Here is a 22,503-nt window from a genome sequence, read left to right as displayed (position 1 = left end):
AAGGATGCCAGGTCCGCAGGGAGGCGAGTTTTCCTCCATTTCCGCTCGGCTGCCCGGAGCCCTGTTCTGTGAGCTCGCAATGAGTCGTCGAGCCACGGAGCGGGAGGGGAGGACCGAGCCGGCCTGGAGGATAGGGGACATAGAGAGTCAAAGGATGCAGAAAGGGAGGAGAGGAGGGTTGAGGAGGCAGAATCAGGAGATAGGTTGGAGAAGGTTTGAGCAGAGGGAAGAGATGATAGGATGGAAGAGGAGAGAGTAGCGGGGGAGAGAGAGCGAAGGTTGGGACGGCGCGATACCATCCGAGTAGGGGCAGTGTGGGAAGTGTTGGATGAGAGCGAGAGGGAAAAGGATACAAGGTAGTGGTCGGAGACTTGGAGGGGAGTTGCAATGAGGTTAGTGGAAGAACAGCATCTAGTAAAGATGAGGTCGAGCGTATTGCCTGCCTTGTGAGTAGGGGGAAGGTGAGAGGGAGAGGTCAAAAGAGGAGAGGAGTGGAAAGAAGGAGGCAGAGAGGAATGAGTCAAAGGTAGACGTGGGGAGGTTAAAGTCGCCCAGAACTGTGAGAGGTGAGCCGTCCTCAGGAAAGGAGCTTATCAAGGCATCAAGCTCATTGATGAACTCTCCGAGGGAACCTGGAGGGCGATAAATGATAAGGATGTTAAGCTTGAAAGGGCTGGTAACTGTGACAGCATGGAATTCAAAGGAGGCGATAGACAGATGGGTAAGGGGAGAAAGAGAGAATGACCACTTGGGAGAGATGAGGATCCCGGTGCCACCACCCCGCTGACCAGAAGCTCTCGGGGTGTGCGAGAACACGTGGGCGGACGAAGAGAGAGCAGTAGGAGTAGCAGTGTTATCTGTGGTGATCCATGTTTCCGTCAGTGCCAAGAAGTCGAGGGACTGGAGGGAGGCATATATACTCCCTGTATATACTGTAGCTTCATTCTTGTGTATTTTATTCTTCTTGTGTTACTATTTATATATGATATTTTTTACTGGATCGCTGATTTGATTTCACTTTTGTATAGTTTTTAGCCAGTAGTTCTGAATATAGAGCTCACGAGCCAAAAGTGGTCTCATAAAATTGTGTACACGTCACATATGTGCAGATATGTGCACCACGTCATTGCTCTCTGTCGCACTCTGCTGTGTGTGCGCATCTTTCTAGCTTTCACTCAAATGGCAAGGGGCTGATGCACATTGGTTGGAACTCGAATTGCTATGGGGCTGGCCCACATGGGAAAATTTTAGAGAAAATTGCGCTGCACAGTTCCATAAAACAGTCGCTTTCAAACTAGGGATTTCGTGGCTAATTGAGGTAAAACAGTAATTCTGCTCATAGATTATGCATGTATGAACTAAATATTGACACATCCAGCCCAAAATGGGAGGTTTAAAAATATATACTATTTGCCAAAGTTCTGGAGCATGTGTTTAATGACCATAGTAATAAATGCCATGAAGCCAACCTTACTAGCGTTAACGCAAGTCTATGGAAATAGCATGCTAACTGTTACCAAAGACCTCTAGTCATTGCGCTAACGCTAGTTACAGAGATACAAAAATCAATGAGTTCATCTGGCTCTGGGGAACTTAATCTCAGTTACCCAGAAGAGAAATTCTCACACGTTTGTAACTTCACATGCAGAATCTGACCATGAGAGAGAGAAGTAAATAAAGCAATTTATTGCCAAACCCCCGAAGTATCCTTTTAAGGCTGCATTAACACAGGCAACCCAATTCTGATATTTTTCCACTAATTTGACTTTTGACCAATCAGATCATGTCTTTTGCCAGTAATTGGTCAAAAGATCAGAATTAGGCTGCCTGTGTAAACAGTCGAAGTAGCAGACATTATGGATCTGGGGAGATCCTCCAAATAAATACATAAACCACCCAACAAGTCAAATGCTTCCAGTCTCCTACTTGAAAATCCAAGAAGCAAAGGACTAGATCCTGGAGTTTTTCCTGAACAGGTTTCAGACAGAAATCCTGGTAGTAATTATGTCTCACTTTGGTAAAGTAACAAGCTCACATACCCGTATGTTATGATTTTGCCATGTAATGTTAACACTCTCCAACTGTGCGATCGCAACATTTCTAGATTGTGGTACAATTAAATATTGATAAAGGGTCGTGAGCTAATAACAACTGTATTCCATCCCACAAAATGCGCTTGCTTCAGCTGCCTGAAAGTATTTATAGTTTCAAACGTTATGCTAATGTGGAACTCAAGCTGAATGTGTTTAAACAAACAAAAACATTATTACTAAGGAGTGTAGAACACAGGCCAACAACTGAATCAAGAACTTGGTGAGTAACATCTTTATTCAAAAAGGTGAATGAAATCCAACCCAGCTCCTCAATTACATGACAACTCCATGGTCTCTTCCAGAGCACGTAACTGAACACAAACAGCGGTTGTACCACATCATATGGTCTATACAAAACAGAAAAAGAAAAACTAAAAACAGGATCTACAGGCCCCCGTACTCTATTTTAAATTGGCAGCATAGGTAATTAAATGTTAAGAGCATCTGGTCAGAGGACCTAAAACTACACACCATTTCACATTGCCCAGGACAGACTTGGGACTGTAGACACACTGACACTACACAGTAAAGAGGGTGGAGCTGTCATCATACAGTCCCTGAAAAATCAAAAGTACCACAATGGGGATAGGGAGAAGAGGGGGTCGCTATGGTACTGTACAAACTGCCATACTGTCCCTTCACAAAAAGGAATCAAACCAGGTTAAAACAGGAAACGAGGAATTAATCCCTCTCATCCATACAAACATATGAAGACAAGCCATTGCCACATTCTTTAATTCTACAGTATTCATACACAATGCATGCCATTTACAATTGAGGCAAATCCACAATATATGCAATGGGATACAGAAATCTATGAAAGCCATCATTTGTTTATTCCAAATTGTCTCACATTCTGATCAACAACAAAAAAGTCTTATTCCCCCACCTTCATATTGCATTTTAAACTTGTTTAATATTTTTTTTGTAAGAACCCAAGCAAGAAAGGCACTGAGTGTTGGATGTCTGTCAAATTTCCCAGCGGTTCCTTTAAGCCCTAAAAAATGAAAAGTAAAGTTCGCTGGTCGGCTCACTGTCAGGCTCTCTTTAGTCCTTCATACTGACTGAGGAAATCTGTGGGGAGACAGGAACAATAACAGAATGTTAATGCCAATCCAGACCGTATGCATTCAAATGCAGTGTTTAGGGAGATTAAACAAGTCGTCACCCATAGAGATCTATCCCTCAATAGCCACCTCAGCTGCCATCTGTCCATTCAGCACTGCCTCTGTTGGGATATCCTAAAAGAACAAGAAGAGTTTAGAACAGAGGGTGGTTGATTTGAAATACTTAAAGACTGATCACAATTGGTTGGGAGAGTTCAATACACTATAGGTTCCTACCTTGGGGGCGGCGAGCTGCGTGTGACACTGCAGTTCTGAGATAACAGGGTGGGGGGCAGATAAATCTCCAGAGATGACGTCAAGGACCGTCTTCTCATCTATTGCATCCTTTTTAGCCTCGATTTCCATCTGGGCTCCAATTTCCTCTTTAGCCTGTGAAAGGAAACGCAGACAGTCAATGTTGTTGAGCGCACCACTAAGTTTCAAGTTGTCACGTGCACAAGTACAGTGAAGTGCCTTTCTTGCAAGCTCTTTCCCAACAATGCTTCCTACCCCATGTGAACGCTGGCTTTGTGTATATGTACTGACATGTAACTGATAGATGCACACACATTACATGTTTTTAAATGTATGTAAATTGGGTTACGTTCCCCAGTTTCTATGTTGTTGTGGGTTTGTATGTGTCTATGTGTGTATTTCAGGAAATAGCTTCCTGAAGTCCTAAGCAGCTGATTGGTCGGTCCCATCGATAATTGGAGCTCTGACCCCGCCCTCTCGTCAAAGGATACAGCTGTCTTCAATTAGACTCCTTCTGCAGCTTAAAAGCCAGAGTTCCTTTGTTAGGAAGAAAGAGCTTCTGGGTATGCCTCAGTATTGTTTGTTGCTCAGGGAGAGCGTCGTTGATATTCTGTGTTGGTTGTTGCTCAGACGTATTTTGTAGCCGGTTCTGCGGAGGTATGTTTATGTCAAAAGGACTGTTTTGACTATTGTAATTGTTTGTATTAATCTGTTTAATTTGTTCCCAAGGGGGAAGGGGAAGGCACCTTGGGAGTGCTTAGGCAAGAGGCCTGCGGGCATACATATACTTGTAGTATGTACTGTCTATGCACACTAGGTAAGACCTGGGCGGTATTACCCCCTGTATTTTGGTTAGCATGCCAGGTGGCGTTAAAAATAGATAAGTTGTGGGTAGGAGAGGGGGCTCTAACTTTTACTTTCTTTGCTTTGGTTCAGTCCAGACCCTTTGACCCAGACTTACCGTGTGAAGGAATAAATTCCCTGTTAACGGTGTAATTCTCTGCCTTTGTCATCCTTACCTGCACCTGCAATCCCATACCTCTCTCACTCCATGGAGTTGAGTGTTGCAGGGTGTTGCGTTCCCTCCCAAGAGGCGTGTGTAACAATTGTAAAGTATTTTTTTGTCAAATGTATTTCTCGTTGTCGGACCCCAGTAAGACTAGCTGTCGCTAGTGGGGATCCTAATTAATCAATACCAGAGTAGTAAAAAATAAACCAGTAGTCCCACTACAGTACTTGGCATGCCCAATGCAATGAAACAAGCTGGAGCAGCCCACAACCAAGGGAATGTAAAAAGGAAGACCACAAGGAGAGTGGCGAGGGAGGATCGATCCACAGATGGCAGAGAGAAACCCATGAGAGAGAGGAAGAACCCCTGGAATGCCACATTTCAAAATGTGCGAAAGCATTTAAAATGAGAAGTTATGAGAGGATAGCCTTCACCCAAGTGTTTGATTATGTGGGGCCACTGTGGATGGGGCCACAGTGTCTCCTGACCCCTCCTGTCTCAGCCTCCAGTATTTATGCTGCAGTAGTTTATGTGTCGGGGGGGCTAGGGTCAGTTTGTTATATCTGGAGTACTTCTCCTGTCCTATTCGGTGTCCTGTGTGAATCTAAGTGTGCGTTCTCTAATTCTCTCTTTCTTTCTCTCTCTCGGAGGACCTGAGCCCTAGGACCATGCCCCAGGACTACCTGACATGATGACTCCTTGCTGTCCCCAGTCCACCTGGCCATGCTGCTGCTCCAGTTTCAACTGTTCTGCCTTACTATTATTCGACCATGCTGGTCATTTATGAACATCTTGGTCATGTTCTGTTATAATCTCCACCCGGCACAGCCAGAAGAGGACTGGCCACCCCACATAGCCTGGTTTCTTCCTAGGTTTTGGCCTTTCTAGGGAGTTTTTCCTAGCCACCGTGCTTTTATACCTGCATTGCTTGCTGTTTGGGGTTTTAGGCTGTGTTTCTGTACAGCACTTTGAGATATCAGCTGATGTACGAAGGGCTATATAAATAAATTTGATTTGATTTGATTATGTTAAGGTTATTATATAGCAAGGTGATTGAGTAAAGAGTTGGTTGAATTCAAAATTAGTGAGTGGATGAGAAGTTTAGGTTATTATGATGCAACTCTGACCAGCAGGTCCTCCGAGCAGGGCCGGTAATTGGGTGGAAGTACATTGTCTCTCACCCTCATCTCTGTCACCTCTTTCTCCTCAAACTCTGGTTCCTGAGACCAATCAGACAACAGGGTTACAGGAGTGTGTTTTGTGTGTCACGTCTGCTCTACTAAAGCATCTCTGCATAGAGAAATGTAGGAGACTCACGTCAATGACTTTATCAGCTGTGACAGGGGCGGGCTCAGTGACTAGAGTGATGTCGATCAGCAACTCCGATAGGGCGTCAAGTGAATCCGTTGAGACTGCGGGCACCTGAACAGAGATGACATGCAGTCGGACTTGAAGGGGACATCAGCAGGTGGTCATACTGTATGATTAAAGGTGTGCCAAAACATGTGACCACATCTGCATGCACACCAATATCCTCTTATTCTGGATACTCAATTATCCTGTTTTTTAGTTTACGCATATAAACATCATATCCCGTTTACAATAACACGGAAAAGCTTGTATCCCGGTTATGCGAAACCCCGAAAAGAAGCCTGGGATATGTTTATTTCTGACAGGATACTGTGGCATGTAAACATCTTATCCCTTTTACTGTTTTTCACTGTCTCAGCAGGGACTGTTTCACATATGGATTTTGTGATGTTTTCATCTGATTGTCAAACAAATCATTTAAAAAGAGTATGTTATAGCTGTGTAGTTCGATCCTCCATAACAATTTATTTTGCTGATACAACAGTATAGCCTACTGGCTTATGCTACTTTCACCCCTAATTTGGATACTTTTCTGCCTATAATTTCCAAACTTTGGTAGGGCATTTGTCAACTATAGTTAGATACATGCAGCTTCTCTTCTTGTCATAACTTGTTGCTCAGAAGACTAAAGTAGTGTTCACCAGAATGAATGCACTAGTAATCTACAGTAGTTAACACCAGTAAAGTTGTCTATTTTGTTTAGGTAGCTGAGAAAATGATTAAACACGTTTCTGATAAGACTTCAGTTCGTCTTGGGTGCATATTTTGTGGTTGAGATACTGTCTGCTTGCATAAGTGTCAAAGATGCACGTGTAACTTGTTTTCTTAAGAGATGCTGAAAGAAATCACATTACTCCACTCCTGTTCCTACAAAAAAAACACAATGTTTCAATTTTACTGTAAGAAATGCTTAATTCTGCAGGAGTTAAAATTATATTACTCTACATGTGAGAGGTTATAGACCTACTGTCAGTGTCCAGATTTCAGTTACTATTCCATTTAACCCATATGAATTTAAAATGAGGAATATTCAGTTTATTCATGGAAAACCGGGATATTCGTGAGCGGGATATCAAAGGTGCATGTAAACAGCTTATCCTGAACAAGACCTTAAGCGGGATACAGTGGCTTATCCAGAACAAGACCTTAAGCGGGATACAGTGGCTTATCCTGAACAAGACCTTAAGCGGGATACAGTGGCTTATCCTGAACAAGACCTTAAGCGGGATACAGTGGCTTATCCTGAACAAGACCTTAAGCGGGATACAGTGGCTTATCCTGAACAAGACCTTAAGCGTGATACAGTGGCTTATCCTGAACAAGACCTTAAGCGTGATACAGTGGCTTATCCTGAACAAGACCTTAAGCGTGATACAGTGGCTTATCCTGAACAAGACCTTAAGCGTGATACAGTGGCTTATCCTGAACAAGACCTTAAGCGTGATACAGTGGCTTATCCTGAACAAGACATTAAGCGGGATACAGTGGCTTATCCTGAACAAGACCTTAAGCGGGATACAGTGGCTTATCCTGAACAAGACCTTAAGCGTGATACAGTGTCTTATCCTGAACAAGACCTTAAGCGTGATACAGTGGCTTATCCTGAACAAGACCTTAAGCGTGATACAGTGGCTTATCCTGAACAAGACATTAAGCGTGATACAGTGGCTTATCCTGAACAAGACATTAAGTGGGATACAGTGGCTTGCTGTATTCACCCCCCTTGGCGTTCTTCATATTTTGTTCCCTTACAACCTGGAATTAAAATAGATTTTTTTGGGGGGGGTGTATCATTTGATTTACACAACATGCCTACCACTTTGAAGATGCAAAATATTTTATTTTGTGAAACAAGAAGACAAAAAAAAACAGAACTTGAGCGTGCATAGCTATTCACCCCCCCAAAGTCAATACTTTGTAGAGCCACCTTATGTAGCAATTACAGCTGCAAGTCTCTTGGGGTAGGTCTCTATTAGCTTGGCACATCTAGCCACTGGAATTGTTGGCCATTCTTCAAGGCAAAACTGCTGCAGCTCCTTCAAGTTGGATGGGTTCCGCTGGTGTACAGCAATCTTTAAGTCATACCACATATTCTCAATTGGATTGAGGTCTGGGCTTTGACTAGGCCATTCCAAGACATTTAAATGTTTCCCCTTAAACCACGCAAGTGATGCTTTAGCAATATGCTTTGGGTCATTGTCCTGCTAGAAGCTGAACCTCCGTCCCAACTTAAATCTCTAGAAGACAAACAGGTTTCCCTCAAGAACTTCCCTGTTTTTAGCGTCATCCATCATTCCTTCAATTCTGACCAGTTTCCAAGTCCCTGACAATGGAAAAACATCCCCACAGCATGATGCTTCCACCACCATGCTTCACTGTGGGGATGCTGTTCTGGGGGTGATGAGAGGTGTTGGTTTTGTGCCAGACATCACGTTTTCCTTGATGGCCAAAAAGCTCAATTTTAGTCTCATCTGACCAGAGTACCTTCTTCCATATGTTTGGGGAGTCTCCCAAATCCCTTTTGACGAACACCAAACATGTTTGCTTATTTCTAACTTTAAGCAATGGATTTTTTTCTGGCCATTCTTCCATAAAGCCCAGCTTTGTAGAGTGTACGGCTTAAAATAGTCTTCTGGACAGATACTCCAATCTCCGCTGTGGAGCTTTGCAGCTCCTTCAGGGTTATCTTTGGTCTCTTTGTTGCCTCTCTGATTAATACCCTCCTTGCCTGGTCTGTGAGTTTTGGTGGGGGGCCCTCTCTTGGCAGGTTTGTTGTGGTTCCATATTCTTTCCACTTTTTAATAATGGATTTAATGGTGCTCTGTGGGACGTTCAACGTTTTGGATATTTTTTTATAACCCAATCCTGATCTGTACTTCTCCACAACTTTGTCCCTGACCTGTTTGGAGAGCTCCTTGGTCTTCATGGTGCCGCTTGCCTGGTGATGCCCCTTGCTTAGTGGTGTTGCAGACTCTGGGGCCCTTCAGAACAGGTGTGTGTGTATATATACTGAGATCATGTGACACTTAGATTGCACACATGTGGACATTATTTAACTAATTATGTAATTTCTGAAGGGAATTGGTTGCACCAGATCTTATTTAGGGGCTTCTTAGCAAAGGGGGTGAATACAAATGCACGCATCGCTTTTCTATTTTTTATCAAGTTTTTTATCACATTTTTTGAAACAAGTAATTTTTTTCATTTCACTTCACCAATTTGGACTATTTTGTTTATGTCCATTACATGAAATCCAACAAAAAATCCATTAAAAATTACAGTTTGTAATGCAACAAAATAAGAAAAACTCCAAGGGGGATGAATACTTATGCAAGGCACTGTATGTGCTACTATCTGGAATAATGTGCACACCTAAATGTGGTCATTGTGCGTATGTGTCAAGAGTGGGTATGATTGGAGCGCGAGTTTCACCTGTTCAGCCATGGCTGCTTCCACAACGGGAACAGATTCTGTGATGGCAAAGTCAGCCATTGTGTTGATGACAGGGTCTACTGAGGCCTGGAGAGAATAGATAGAGTTATGAGCCCAATGTTCAGATATACAAATTCCAACTTAATTTCCATTTCAACTTTCTTACTTAGAAAAGTGAAAGGACTGAGAATGCCATATCTTGGTCAGCCTTACCTCTACGAGGAGCTCTGCTGGAGCGACCTCGGCTATGGGGGCTTCTTCAATCGGTGCTTCCACGGGCTTCCACAGCTTTTCTGGGATAATTTCTGTCTCCTGGGAGGTGAGAGTTTGGGGCATGTGTCAGTTTAACACCAAAGCAAAAATTAGGTGACAATCTACCATTGCTTCCTGGGTCCTGTTTGTATGAAGCAAACAGAAGTGTGAAGTGCTCCAGCGATCCTTCCTAATAGGAACGATCACTAGCTCAAAAGCCCAGCCTGCGTTGAACTGATACAAAAGCTTTGAAAATTAATCTAGATGAAATGTCCCATGCGCTCCCTCTCCGGCCTCTAGGTCAACAGGCTGCTCATTATGGCACACACCTGTCACCATCACTCGCCTGGACTCCCTCACTTCCTTGATTACCTGCCCTATATATGTCACTCCCTTTGGTTCCTTCCGCAGGTGTCATTGTTTCTGTTTCCTGTCTGTGCTTCTTGTTTTGTATTATGTTCCATTTAATTTTTTTACCTTTATTTAACTAGGCAAGTCAGAACAAATTCTTATTTTCAATGACAGCCTAGGAACAGTGGGTTAACTGCCTTGTTCAGGGGCAGAAAGACAGATTTTTACCTTGCAACCTTTCGGTTAATGCTCACATTCGATGGCCACTGGCATGCTGGAAAAGTGTGCTCTTCACAGATGAATCCCAGTTTCAACTGTACTGGACAGATCTGTACACAATTCCTGGAAGCTGAAAACGGCTCAGTTCTTCCATGGCCTGCATACTTACCAGACAAGTCACCCATTGAGCATGTGGGATGAACTGGATCGACGTGTACAACAGCGTGTTCCAGTTCCCGCCAATATCCAGCAACATTCCACAGGCCACAATCAACAGCCTGATCAACTCTATGTGAAGGAGTTGTGTCGTGCTGCATGAGGCAAATTGTGGTCACACCAGCTCCTGATACTGGTTCTGATCCATGACCCTACCTTTTTTCCAATGTATCTGTGACCAACAGATGCATATCTGTATCCCCAGTCATGTGAAATCCATAGATTAGGGCCTGATGAATTATGAACTGTAACTCAGTAAATTCTTTGAAATTGTTGCATGTTGCGTTTATATTTTTGTTCAATGTAGTGAGAAATTAGCTTACCACTGGAACCTCTTCAGGTGCCTCTGTCATAACAGTCTCATGCTGAAAAGAGGAGAAATTACAAGAAATAAATCTAAAAGAAAAAAAATGATCAGATGCTTTCTGAATGCTGTTTAAGAGAAAAGGGAAGGAACAGAGCAAACCACACACTACATGCACATTCACACAAGACAACATCACGTAACAGAACACAAAGGGCTTGAGTTGAGTTTTCAACAGAGGCAGAGAGATGTAGCACCTCTTCTACATCAATATCTTCAGGAATGGCTTCAGCTTTGACGATAGGACTGTCTCCGTCTTTGATTCCCGACAGTTCAAGTTCAGCTTCTACAACTGGGGCAGCTTCGGCCTTGACCATGGGATCGGGCTCTGGTTCTTCCTCTACTACTGCCTCTACTTTCGCTTGGACCTCGTCAACTATTTCAGCCTCCACTTCAGCCTCGAGCCACGGCTCATCATGAGTCTAAACATGCAGTGGAACACCGTCAAACGCCACACCATGCAAGGGCAGTATGGCTGATATACACACAGTAGGCTACTACTGAAACACTTTAGATTCACTGCAGATTCTACCTTGCACCTGAGCCCGGTTTCCCGATAGCGATGGAACTTAGGCTTGCGAGTGTTTTAACGATGCATCTTTCTTACAATGGCTGAAGATGCGTTTCCCAAAACACCCCTCAGAGAGAGCGGTCGCTAAGTGCATCGTTGGAGCATGTGTCAATACTGAATGGAACAAAAGAGAGCGCTGCTCTCAGATCAGCTTTCTCTATTCAAATCTTACCATAACATTATAATTATTTCACACTACAGATGACTGATCACCCCCTAGAACAATATTACCACCTACGGGTGTAAATATTGAGGTGGCTAATTATAATGCTTACCCAATAAAATCCATTAATTCATCATTGCGCACATTAGGCAACACATGAAATATATTGAGAAATTAAAGACAGTAGTCTAGAAGTAGCTAAATAGAACTCAACAGAGATGGATAAACCCTGTGATTGTATGTTTAGTGGAGATCTTCTGTGTAAAGTGACATGGGAGGGGGGGGAAAAGCACCCTACGATGCACTTAGCTGTTCTACGAGTGGTCTAAATTACTAACGTTTTCAAGTGCAACATTAATAACGATGGTTTTGGGAAACCGGGCCCAGTATCACTTGGACTAAAATGGCATGCACTATATTATTTTCATATTGCACAGTGACAGACTAGCGACAAAGCTAATATTTTACCTGTGCGATCTCTGTGGTAATGGCTACGGAGTTTGCGACCTGAACCTGAATAGGGACAACAAGGAGTTAGTGTACATAAAGAGTACTGTTAATGGTCCAACTTAATGCAGAAGAAGAGGTAGTTGTTTCACTGGTAGTGAAAAGGTGGGAGGAAAGTGTCATACTAGTAGGAACACCTTTTTTTAAATTATATATATTTTTTAATTGTATTTTAGGGGGTGGATCCGCTTTAATAATGCAAATATATTGTGGCTTCTGTCAATGCAATTGTCTGCCTAATTTACAATCCCCCATATATATATTTGTACTTTATTATTTTCCCCTAACCCTACCACCCCTCCCCTAATTGGACTAAGCTAATGGATTCTACTTCCAGCTTTACATACTATATACATTTTACAGACAGTATATTATACAGTAGTTATTTTTGTTTGTTTTTAGTCTCATGCTTCAGCTACCCTCAACCCCTCCCATCTATCTCTGAACACCATCCAGTTTACATTTTGTATTTGCCATATACAGTGCATTCGGAAAGTATTCAGACCCCTTGACTTTTTCCACATTTTACGTTACATCTTTATTCTAAAATATATTAAATCAGTCAGTCTTCATCGTCAAGGTACTCATCGGCATTGCTGTGTGTACGTGTGATATCTGTAATAAAACAAAATAGGAAGGAAGAGCTGAGACCAGTAACACTTCTGGGAAATTCAATTACATTTAATGGAATTAAAACATTTCCTCTCATGACCCCAAAGTACAACTATGTTCCAGTGTGGACTGGACAGTTCTTTATTGGGGGTTCCTCGCTTTGGCATCTTGCATTCTTAGTAGTGTTACTGAAATACAGTGCATTTGGAAAGTATTCAGACCCTTTCTCCACATTTTGTAACTGCCTTATTCTAAAATAAAATAAAGCATTTTCCTCATCAATCTACACACAATGCCCCATAATGACTAAGCAAAAACAGGTTTAGAAATGTTTGCTAAAGTATTCAGAACCTTTGATATGAGACAAAAAAATTGAGCTCAGGTGCATCCTGTTTCCATTGATCATCCTTGAGATGTTTCTACAACTTGATTGGAGTCCACCTGTGGTTAATTCAATTGACTGAACATGATTTGGAAAGGCACACACCTGTCTATATAAGGTCCCACAGTTGACAGTGCATGTCAGAGCAAAAACCAAACCATGAGGTCGAAGGAAATGTCTGTAGAGCTCCGAGACAGGATTGTGTCGAGGCACAGATATGGGGAAAGGTACCAAAAAATGTCTGCAGAATTGAAGGTCTCCAAAAACACAGTGGCCTCCATCATTCTTAAATGGAAGAAGTCTAGAACCACCAAGACTCTTCCTAGAGCTGGTCGCCCGGACAAACTGAGCAATCGGGGGAGAAGAGCCTTGGTCGGGTAGGTGACCAAGAACCCGATGGTCCCTCTGACAGCTCCAGAGTTCCTCTGTGGAGATCAGAGAACCTTCCAGAAGGACAACCATCTCTGCAGCACTCCACCAATCAGGCCTTTATGATAGTGTGGGCAGACGGAAGCCACTCCTCAGTAAAAGGTACATGACAGCCCACCTTGAGTTTGCCAAAAGGCAACTAAAGACTCTCAGACTATGAGAAACAAGATTCTCTAGTCTGATGAAACGAAGATTGAACTCTTTGTCCTGAATGCCAAGCATCACGTCTGGAGGAAACATGGCACCATCCCTATGGTGAAGCATGGTGGTGGCAGCATGCTGTGGGGATGTTTTTCAGCAGCAGGGACTGGGTGAGTAGTAAAGATGAACAAAGCAAAGTACAGAGAGATCCTTGGTGAAAACCTGCTCCAGAGTGCTCAGGACTTCAGACTGGGGCAAAGAGATTCATCTTCCAGCAGAACAACAACCCTAAATACACATCCAAGACAACGCAGGAGTGGCTTCAGGACAAGTCTCTGAATGTTCTTGAGTGGCCCAGCCAGAGCCCGGACTTGAACCTGATTGAAAATCTCTGGAGAGACCTGAAAATATCTGTGTAGCGATGCTCCCCATCCAACCTGACAGAGCTTGGGAGGATCTGCAGAGAAGAATGGGAGAAACTCCCCAAATATAGGTTGTCAATCTTATACCCAAGAAGACTCAAGGCTGTAATCGCTGCCAAAGGTGCTTCAACAAAGTACTGAGTAAAGGGTCTGAAAACTGATGTAAATGTGGAAAAAGTGAAGTGGCCTGAATACTTTCTGAATTTTTCAACTGTGCTGTGATGTTTCACAAAAGTTATGAACCTTTCTATTCTCATACTGTAGTTTAGAGATTGTCAATTAAAGATAAACCCTTTTGCTATGAGTATTATTATATTATTGATCGATTGACTATTACTTTTCAGATCACCTAGCAGTGCTATTTGCAGAATTAACTCCAGGTAAATGTTGCAGTTCTTCAGCCATTCCTGAACCTGCAACCAAAAAACAAGTTACATATGGACCGTACCAAATCAAAAGTATCTATTGATTCTGTGTCTTCGCAGAAAAATCTGCAAAGCTATAACATTCTATTGGTTGCAAGAATTTGGTATAATAATTAACATTTTGCATCCGGCGTTGTTTTGTGTATCAGTTCATAAACCAAGTGTGATGGAATCGGTACATCGAAAATCTCTTCCCAACTATTTTGCGATCTGTATGTCACATCTGTAAAATGTTTGGTCCTTACATAAAACTGGTATACTTATTTTTTTTTATAACAATTTTTTTTATCTTTAATGCAGGGCTAACAGACAAGTTTCTTACTTGCCTCTTCCATTTTTGCGGTAATGCTGCAATAAGCTGGTTGTAATTTTGGACATTTCCATGTATTTTTGTTAGCTGCATGTAGGAACACCTCTCTGTAGATAGGCTTGTTCTTTGTTCAGACCCTGCTGCTCAACCAGAGCCATGTTTGAGCAACAGCAGATGACTTGTGGGAGAATTTCGGGGTGCCCGGGGGCTCCATGACTGGTTCAGCGAGTTGAGGAACAGAGTTCAGTGAGTTGATTGGAGGGGGGGGGGAGGTCAGGGGGGGTTACCTTAAATTCAGCAAGAGCTGACACAGGGGCCTCAGGAATGGGTATGGCCTGGAAGAAGTAGAGAGAAAGGAGTCGTTATGAATATACATTTCGCTGACTAGTCAAATGGATATAAAGTGAAACTGATATTGGAGTGGCAGAGTAGAAGTCATCCGGTTTGGAACATCAAGTTAGGATTAAGCAATTCATATTTAAATTCTGTATTAAATAATTAATACAACTACATGATGGAATTTTATTTTAGAAACAGTGGTGGGTGGGTCGATGGTGCCCAATTGTTATGTTTTTCACCCATGTGTAAAAAATGCAAGGTTTTGCTAAATATACTTTCAGAGATCATAAACCTTTCCTTATAAAATACACTAGGAGTACACTGCACACACACCTCCCTCAGTGCTGGCTTTGTGTCGACTATATAGGAGTCTGTGTGTGAGGGGGTATGGAACACGAAGTGACGTTAGAGCCAATTACATAATGCCAGAGATTTGCCACGCCCCCCTCCTATGTCCCTCTCTCCATGGCAGGCAGAGAAAAAAGAACAAATATGTATTGATAGCTCAAGATGGAGGTTACGAGGAAACCATCTTTGCCCTCACCCCCTCCCCTCCCCTCCGCCAAGCCTTTGTCTTCTGTGCCACATGGTCCATCTCTCCACCTCGGTGCGTAATTCACAGCATGCACACTTGGTACTGAACACACACTGTGCTATCAGGTGTGTTGACCAATACTGACACTGTCTACAGCACATCATTTGTGCAGAGATTGTAAATAATTTACCATTTCTGGGACTGGAGCATACCATCCTACATAAAGTCTATATGCTACTTTACAAATGACACGAACCAGGCCAGAAAAAAGCCTGTCTAAAACGGGTATCCTATTGGAGGGAGATAGATCACACTAATCACACGACCTCCACATTGACGAAACCTCAGAACATGGTCAAACACCGAAATTATACAAACTGCAGATAGAACACCTCTGTTCAAATGGGCAGTTATGTTTTTATTTTATTTAATCTTTATTTAACTAGGCAAGTCACTTAACAACAAATTCTTATTTACAATGACAGGCCTACCAAAAGGCCTCCTGCGGGGACGGGCTGGGATTAAAAAAAATATATAGTAATAATAATATATATATAAATATAGGACAAAACACACACTACGACGAGACAACACTACATAAAGAGCGACCTAAGATAACAACATAGCATGGCAGCAACACATGACAACACAGAACGATAGCAGCACAACATGACAACAACATGATAGCAACACAAAACATGATAAAAACATTATTGGGAACAGACAACAGCACAAAGGGCAAGAAGGTAGAGACAACAATACATCACGCAAAGCAGCCACAACTGTCAGTAAGAGTGTCCATGATTGAGTCTTTGAATTAAGAGATTGAGATAAAACTGTCCAGTTTGAGTGTTCGTTGCAGCTCGTTCCAGTCGTTAGCTGCAGCGAACTGAAAAGAGGAGCATCCCAGGGATGTGTGTGCTTTGGGGACCTTTAACAGAAAAAGTCATCAGCATTTTTCTAGCACGTTATGTTACTAAGACAAGGGGTCTAAAAGTGATCCGTTGAAGGGACCATAACTATACTGAACAAGCACGTAGTCTATAGCTCCAGGTAAGTAAATATATAGCTCGGGTAGAGCTGTGTAGAGGGAGGGAGAGACTGTGGGCTACAGGCCTTCCACTGGCAGCCTATATTCACATAGCCACAGCCGCTACTACCATCCCTAGCTGTTGTGGAACACTGTGTACCAAACTGGTCTGATCGCAGCTCTGTCTCGCCAAAATGTACAAAACTGATCCTAGTGCAGCCCTTTCTATCAGACAGACCACAATTTAACCCCTTCAGAGCACATTATGGACATAATGTTCCTAGTACACACCCCCTTCCTCCTCCTCCTTCCTAGCAGCCAAGTTCCTGTTTTTGCTGTAGAAGCTAGGGAACAATATACCCACAATGTAAAAAATGAACAATGACATTTACTACAGAAATCCTGACAGAGCTAAATGGCACTCCAATTCCAATGTAGGGGAACTTTTGGAGAACAAAATAGAGAAATTATTCAGCACATATAGGAGAGCTAGCCTCGTGTTATATTCTGGAGAAGCTTCCTATATGGTAAATGCTTCCACATGTGGGAGAGAGAGAGATGGGTGAAGTGGAGAATTTTTTTTGTCACCTTTCATAACAAATGCCTAGTTTTAGTCAGCCCAGGAAGGCAGGCACTAGAAAGGTGGGGGACATCATGCAGAGGCACTAGGTGACAACAGGTGCCAGACAGAAAGTGCACCTCTATAGGGGCCCCATAAGTGGGCACACAAGAAGGGAAGAGCAGGAAAGAGGAAGAGCCAAGAGAGAAAGCAGCCTGGTACAAAATGTTTGGCCTCAGATGCCCCGTCCTCCCCATCCAGGATAAATTACCACAACCCCCATCAGAGGGGGGGGGGGGGCTCTCACCTGTGTCTCTACGGTGACGTCCAGTAGGGGTGTGGAGTCTAGGGGCCTTGGCCCCCTCAGCCAGCTGAATATGAGCCCCATCGTGAAGAAACCGCAACCGACTGACTGACCAGAGCCACCAACTGTCAAGCCTTTCTCTACCAGCACCAACGGTTTATGGATTTGGGCAAGTGCAGTGTCTCAGTGCTCCTATGTTTAGAGTACAAGAATGTGCAAATCTTACCAACTAAATAAAACTATCCTGATACCGAGTGTGTATAACACACCCACTATGTGTGTGCGTGAGTCCAAAGTACTTTTATGAAAGCGTGTGTCTGTATGTGTGTAAAGGTGAAATATATATATTTTTTAAATGTGTGTGTGTGTGTGTGTGTCTAAGGCGTTTCTGGCATGTCTACGGTGAGCGCAGCAGCATAGGGCTGAGGAAAAGAGGGCTGGGTGGGCGGGGATCCAAGGGCTGAACACCGCCTGGGCCCTCAGAGCCTGCAAGGGGAGTGAGGGGCTGGTACTTTACTGTGGAGCTCTATCGGCTGACCGTGAGTCCATCATCATATATAACCACCCCCTTATCCTCGCTACACACTCACATACATGTGAGAGCACATGTCAGCACACACGTCATAGCTTCAGCATCGGAGGAACTTTGGAAAATATTGCAACTGAACTAACGCCAGTCAAGTGTAGGGGAAAGTGTTAGCTAACCTGGTTCATTAGAAAACCTTAAAACAGCTTTAGAGGAAAGTAATCTCATGTTATTAAGTTACTCTTACCATAAATTTTCTGGAAAACACAAGTGAAATCAGTTTTAGAACAGACAAATCCATCCAAGACAAATTACAGTAGACAAGGTTAATGTATAGTGACTACAACAGGGGCCCTGCCCACACTCCTGGACATGTACAGCCTCTGTTAAATAGAACATACTGTTCTCCTACTGCCCCCCCCCCCCCCCCATCTCATTTCCACATCACGCTGACGCTACTTCATCTCATTTCCATGGAAAGCAACCAAGGCAAACATTTTGCACAGCAAAGCAACCAGGGAACCATTTTGCACAGCAAAGCAACCAGGGATCCATTTTGCACAGCAAAGCTACCAGGGAACCATTTTGCACAGCAAAGCTACCAGGGAACCATTTTACACAGCAAAGATAGAACTTTACTCAAGTGTTGGGTGCTGGTTTAATGTTAAGTACAGAAACTATGTCACTTGTGAAAAGAAATGTAAAAACATCAGTCCATGCCCAACATGTCCGAAACCACCTGAACCCATATCTTCCCCATTCCCAAACAAATTCAAAATGGGAGAGCGGGTCCTTACCTCAGTTACTGGCTCAGTCTCTGGAATTATGCTTTCTTCAACTTCCTGCCCTGCTGCAGTTTCTTCTGTAGGGGGCTCAACAGGAGCTTCTGCTTCTACGACTGGGGCCTCGACTGGGACTTCTTCTGGGGCCTCGACTGGGACTTCTTCTGGGGCCTCGACTGGGACTTCTTCTGGGGCCTCGACTGGGACTTCTTCTGGGGCCTCGACTGGGACTTCTTCTGGGGCCTCGACTAGGACTTCTTCTGGGGCCTCGACTGGGACTTCTTCTGGGGCCTCGACTGGGACTTCTTCTGGGGCCTCGACTGGGACTTCTTCTGGGGCCTCGACTGGGACTTCTTCTGGGGCCTCGACTGGGACTTCTTCTGGGGCCTCAACTAGGACTTCTTCTGGGGCCTCAACTAGGACTTCTTCTGGGGCCTCGACTGGGACTTCTTCTGGGGCCTCGACTGGGACTTCTTCTGGAACTTCTTCAGGGGTCTCGACTTCAACCTCCACTGGAGCTTCGACTGGGGTCTCAACTTCAATCTCAGCTGCTACCACTTCAGGCTCTACCACCGTCACCACAGCCTCAGGTACTTTGACTGGGGCCGGTGGCTGTACGAATGGGACCTTTACTACTATAGTGGGGGGAATAAGGGGGTGACAATTGGATATTTCAGGGGGCTTTACGACTGGGACCTTTACTACTGGAGGGGGTGAGAGAAGGGGGGGACAATTTAATATTTCAAGGGGGGGTGCCACGGCAGCCACTCCTGGGGTTCCTTTGCCTGCGCCAGTAGAATGCTGCTCCTCAAGGACTCTCCTCTGGGCCTGCTGCTCAACACAAAGACAGAGAGAGAAGTGTGTCTGATGAACTTTACTATGAATCCCTCTGCTTTGATTAAACAGTGAGAGATAGAGAAAAAAATATGAGGAGAGGTTGGTGAAGGTAATCCAGCCAGAGGGCTGTTTGTTATTGAATTACTTGTCTAGTTTGGAGTTAAGGGGAGAGGGTATATTCTATTCGATGAAATACTAGGAATACCAAACTAGTACCAACATGTTTTCCCAGAGAGGACAGAGGACTTAACCTTTGGGCTATGGTGCCAATCAATGCGGCGGAGAGGGTGGGGGGGACAAAACGGGTTAGATAATGGTGGTAAATTGTCTGACTCAGAGTGATTCTGACACGTCAAGTCAGGCGGGACCGAAACCCGCGAGTCAGCAGGGCTAGGGATGGGGCCCCGCAGGGCAGACTGAACTAATCACATCAATCTTATTATAATCATGTTATAATCACACCCTATGCCTCGTTAGCTGCGAGAGAGGCCCGGCCAGCCAGCAGAGTTTACAGAGCCGCCAAGCGCATAAACTCAGTGAGTGTACATAAAAAAACAGCTCTGCCTTTTGGTCTGTCAGTCAAAACAACACCTCCCGCCCCTTCGCACTGGTACGATTTAGGGTTGAGCCAGGCAATAGGAGTAGTCTTAAAACCATTTACCAGACATCGTCATCCTTTGGAAAGAAACTAGAGAGACTTGTTTGAAGGGGCAGGGGAGCACATGTAAAAAGCACAAGTTAAGAAAAGCACTGAAGCAGAACTGATTGCATTGCAATCAGCAAGAGAGTCCCCTGCTGTCTTGTTTTTGTTTAAAAAGATCTTTATTGAAGTTTCACATTTTAATTTTACTATCAAATCATTCGCATAAATACACATCAACAACAATACATTTAATTACATAACATGATACAGATTACAGTGTGCATGGAAGTTATATATATGTGCACCTCCGTAGATATCTTGAGCATGCAAAGGTGATAAGGATTTGGGATACGTTTTTATCTGGGCTTCTGTCACAGGTTTCAAAGATTGTACAGGCCCATGGCATGCATAAAATTCATTACCAAATACAGCCTTGGTTTGAGTTAGGGGGGGGGGTGCTTAGGAGAACTCCAATCTCACCATACTGAGAAGTATTTGCAAGGAATCTTAAGTGTAGTGCATGTACAATGTTAACTGACTTACAGCAGACCCATGAAAGAGCCTTGGATAACATCGAAAAAATTGGTAGAATATACATTGTAATTAATTTATGTTAATAGAAGAATAGACCTTGCTAGATGGTAACATTGGAGAAATGTGTCCCTTTGTTGCATAAGGTGATCTTGGTATAAATGGAGGGGCACATGTTCTAAGATGGAAAACACATTTAACTTCTCTGGCCCTCCCTTCGACCCCCCCCCCCCCCCCCTTTATGAAGGAAAGGCTCTGCCGCCCTCCACCCAAGCCCCAGGTACAGAGTGTGCAAAGCATCTTGCAAGATATGTGCTTGTGTAAAATAGTAAATTATTGCCATTCCACCTCTGAATATACAATTAAGATGTTTTACTAATCCGACGAGTACGTTAAATGCTATAACTCCGCTCACGACAATTCAATGAATAGCTGACAGTTTATGCCCAATGACGAACCAAGCAATTGCAACCACAAACTTTGAGCGCAACCACTGCATATGAGCGCAATTTGCGCCGATGTTGCGTGCTTATGATAAACCGTTCATTCAATTAACAAAATCTACGAACCAGCATGACCACGTCACTGATTGTTTATAACAATTTATAGATAACCTACTTGGCCGAGAAGCATACCCAGCGAGATCAAACTTTATGCACGGCCCTTATCAAACATTGCCAACCGCGCGCTGTGTTACCGCGCCGCATAGAGAGGAACGGAAAGCCAGCAAGGAGAGGAACGGCGAGCCACATCCAATGATGTTAGGCATGTATGACGGACATATTGGCAGTGGTTTCTTCACATGCATCCACTCGGCTTAAAAATGCATGACTGAAGTAATTTAGGTTTGAAAAACAATTTAGTTAGCGTACAAGGAGGTTTGTTCATCCATGGTACCGATCCTTCATCCATTCCATACACACACACATAGTAATCGAAGTGCATTGAACATTTCATCCATTGAAATTGCATATTTTTAATGGATGAAATGTTCAATGGCCTTCTATTACCTGAGTGGATGAAAACATGGAGCGCAAATTAATTCCAAACATCGCAGGTGATCAAAGGCTAATTCAGTGGTTCCCAACCTATTTCGGTTACTGTACCACCAACTGAAGTTTGCTCTGCCCAGAGTACCCATGAAGTACTCCTCATGTGCATTTTAACAGTTGGCCTAAAGTCTCATGAGTCTTCTCAATTACCCCCCGTTGACAGGCCAAGTGCCCCCAGGTCCCAGTACCCCTATTTGGGAACCACTGGCCTAATATAGCTACAACACTTGAGAAAATGAACGAGCCCAGGTGGTCCGCACTTACCACCCTTCTCATGCGGCGCTTGTTCTTCTTCCTCTTGCTGGGCATGTTCGGGTTTTGAGTTCACGCAAGAAAGAACTATAAACTTTGATTTCTGTCCTTCCCGGGGATGGAGGAGAATAAAAAATGTGCCGAAAAACAGGAAAATGTAGCCACAGTACCCCGGTTTGATAACCAGATGTTACTGATGGACGGAACAATGTGGATGTTTTTAAAGCCCTTGTTGTTGTTTTTTTCATCTCTGCCTGGACCTATCGGGGAGGGAGATTGTGGAGGGGGCGTTGACGATAGAGGGGTGTGTGTGCCCCTTGGTTGATTAGCATCGAGTGGGCTTGCCTTGCCCACAAACTGGCGTTGTTTTCTGAAGTTATGCAACTCCATCGTTTTGGACGGGTTCAGAAAACGTACCCAGCCCCCTTTTCGAGTTCGAATTGATGGATTCTGTTTGAATTTTGAAATTGTGACCAAATGTTG

The 22,503-nt window shown here is 43.7% G+C and overlaps 1 protein-coding gene and 1 long non-coding RNA gene across 4 annotated transcripts; one reads left to right on the top strand and one right to left on the bottom strand.

Moving 5' to 3' along the window:
* Positions 1-2,309: 2,309 nt before the first annotated feature.
* On the bottom strand, positions 2,310-22,249 carry LOC115111364 (fibrous sheath CABYR-binding protein-like). 3 transcript variants are annotated; one of them, XM_029637343.2, is made up of 12 exons: positions 22,033-22,246; positions 18,721-19,536; positions 14,918-14,965; positions 11,871-11,915; positions 10,866-11,090; positions 10,628-10,669; positions 9,480-9,578; positions 9,267-9,353; positions 5,781-5,885; positions 3,437-3,589; positions 3,262-3,334; positions 2,310-3,167 (listed from the first exon to the last, which is right to left on the bottom strand). In XM_029637343.2, exons 1-11 carry the CDS (start codon positions 22,075-22,077, stop codon positions 3,272-3,274), a joined length of 1,728 nt encoding a protein of 575 aa, XP_029493203.2. In that variant the 5' UTR covers positions 22,078-22,246; the 3' UTR covers positions 2,310-3,167; positions 3,262-3,271. The 3 variants fall into 3 exon arrangements, with proteins under 3 accessions (XP_029493203.2, XP_064867530.1, XP_064867531.1); XM_065011458.1 differs by lacking the exon at positions 5,781-5,885 and having other exon boundaries at positions 22,033-22,249; XM_065011459.1 differs by lacking the exon at positions 10,866-11,090.
* LOC135565283 (uncharacterized) lies at positions 3,933-6,579 on the top strand. Its single transcript, XR_010461474.1, has 2 exons — positions 3,933-4,111; positions 5,114-6,579. It is a non-coding gene; the product is annotated as an uncharacterized LOC135565283 (long non-coding RNA).
* Positions 22,250-22,503: the final 254 nt, after the last annotated feature.

Source organism: Oncorhynchus nerka, linkage group LG27, assembly GCF_034236695.1.
Source record: "Oncorhynchus nerka isolate Pitt River linkage group LG27, Oner_Uvic_2.0, whole genome shotgun sequence".
NCBI classification, from domain to species: Eukaryota; Metazoa; Chordata; class Actinopteri; order Salmoniformes; family Salmonidae; genus Oncorhynchus; species Oncorhynchus nerka.
The sequence above is the reverse complement of the archived record's forward strand: the minus strand, read 5'-3'. Positions and strand labels throughout refer to the sequence as shown.